The following is a 2,051-nucleotide window of genomic DNA, read 5'->3' as shown; positions in this document are numbered from 1 at the left end:
CAAGGTGTTCTCATAGTATCGTAACAATGTCCATGATCAGGAAAACAAGATCATCGTCAATGCATGAGCTTGTAGAGGCATGCCTAGGGGTCATATTGCTATTTATGTTTCCACACATGCAATGCGTTTCATCCAAATCTCATATTCAAGAGTCAATGCAATTAAGGTACATAAATATAAAGTTAATTACGAATATGGAAATACGACAATACATTTAATATCGCCTCCAGGGCATATTTCCAACAATACCTTCATCCAAACGTTTGACATTGATGCGTGTAACATTGATACTTGCACTACATAAGTGTACAGCTAGCTGGCATTAAGTAGTTGTAATTTGCTATATGATTCATAGCCCAGTCAGCAAAAATAAGAAAGCGTCACACAACACAGAGAAGGAGATAGAAAATCACCACATCTAGACATTCATGATGCAAAGCGGTACATAAGGAAACACGCTTGGTCTACATCAGTTGCAGGCCGTCGTTGCTGTTCAGGTCAACATATATGTAAAAGTTTTGTGGATATTACAGGGAAAATTTTATTTTGAGTAGGAAACAGGATGCTATATCCTTGAAGTTACAAACTATGGTTGGCCCCAATAAGTGATTGTGGGCCACACTGAACTTGGACAAGGACATGTGAGCTCGGTCAGGGAAGACATAATCAACCCACTAACAGATCATTAACCTCCAGTTACGACTCTGTCATTCCCATATACGACGTGGTCACTCCCAGATACAACATTGTTGTTGCCGGTTACCTTATTGTTCCCCCCGGATACGGTATTGCCATTCCCATTTACGACATGGTCGTTTTCAGATACAACATTGTTGTTCCCAGATACAACATGGTTGCTACCGGTTAGGACATTCTTGTCCCCAGATGTGACAGTATTATCGCTCCCAGATACGGTATTGCTGTCACCAGATACAACAGTGTTGTCATTCCCAGATACAACATTGCCCTCTCCAGATTTGACAAAGTTGTTGGTCCCAGTTATGACATTTGGTTTTTGTTGTTGGAGTGTTCTTCTATTACGCTTCACATAAAATGACATGTTAGTGAAAGCCATACCCGGTGAATGATCAGCGATGGTGAGACCCTTGAGCAATGTCAATCCCTTGGGTACCTCGCCAACCAATGAATTATTTGAGAGATCCAGGTAGTGAAGGTGGTCAAGTTCACCAATCCACAATGGAATGGTGCCAACGAGTTGGTTGCTGGCAAGGCTGAGCGACTTGAGTACGTTGCAATCCGCGAGGCTAGTCGGGAGTGACCCATTGAGGTAGTTTGCGGCAAAGTCAACCGAAGCAAGAAGTGGCATGCCAGAGAAATTGACACGGGCAAGCGGACCAGACAAGGAGTTGTTCCGGAGGCTGAGCTCACGGAGAGATGACAATGACGATAGGGATGGCGGCAATGATCCAAAGAAGTTGTTGGAGTGCATGACCAAATGCTCTAGTGACGTGAGGTCCCAGAACACGTCATCTAGGAGGCGGCCGGAGAAGCGGTTGATGGACAAGTCTAGCAAGGTGAGGACCTTGAGCTTGTGGAGGCGCGAGCTCAGCTGGCCAGTGAGCTCGTTGGATTCGAGTGAGAGCTTCTGCAGCCCAACGAGGCCGAAGAGCGCCTCAGGAAGTGACCCCGTGAAAGAGTTGGAGCCGAGAAAAAGCTCCTCCAGCCGCGTGAGGCCCGCCAGAGAGGCTCCTGGGATGGGCCCCGCAAGGCCATGCCCGGGGAGTCGTAGCGCCGTGACACGACCATGGGCGCCATCACAGCCCACACCTACCCAGCTGCAGCACGAAGTGCCGCGCCACACGGCTCGAAGACGGACACCCCCGCCGCTGAGGTTCCCAGCAAAGCCCCGCAATGCGCGGAGGTCGTCGGGATGGCACCATGCCGCGCGCGCAGCGGGCAAGATAAACGTCAATAAGAGGAGGAGCAGCCAGCATTTCGCCATGGTGGTATATGTAACTATGGGTACACGGACACGAGAACTCAGCAGGAAACAATTTTGGGATGCATGAGGCTTTGGTCGAGTGACACGA

General features: G+C 48.5%; 1 protein-coding gene across 1 annotated transcript; it reads right to left on the bottom strand.

Moving 5' to 3' along the window:
- Positions 1-362: 362 nt before the first annotated feature.
- Positions 363-2,051, bottom strand: LOC123117686 (phytosulfokine receptor 1-like). Its single transcript, XM_044538391.1, has one exon. The coding sequence runs from the start codon at positions 1,961-1,963 to the stop codon at positions 686-688; it is 1,278 nt and encodes a 425-aa protein (XP_044394326.1). The 5' UTR covers positions 1,964-2,051; the 3' UTR covers positions 363-685.

This window comes from Triticum aestivum, chromosome 5B, assembly GCF_018294505.1.
Source record: "Triticum aestivum cultivar Chinese Spring chromosome 5B, IWGSC CS RefSeq v2.1, whole genome shotgun sequence".
Classification (NCBI taxonomy): domain Eukaryota; kingdom Viridiplantae; phylum Streptophyta; class Magnoliopsida; order Poales; family Poaceae; genus Triticum; species Triticum aestivum.
This window is presented reverse-complemented; position numbering and strand designations above follow the sequence as displayed.

Excerpts from the sequence above, each read along its gene's own strand:
- LOC123117686 (XM_044538391.1), bottom strand. The coding sequence starts at position 1,963 with ATGGCGAAATGCTGGCTGCTCCTCCTCTTATTGACGTTTATCTTGCCC.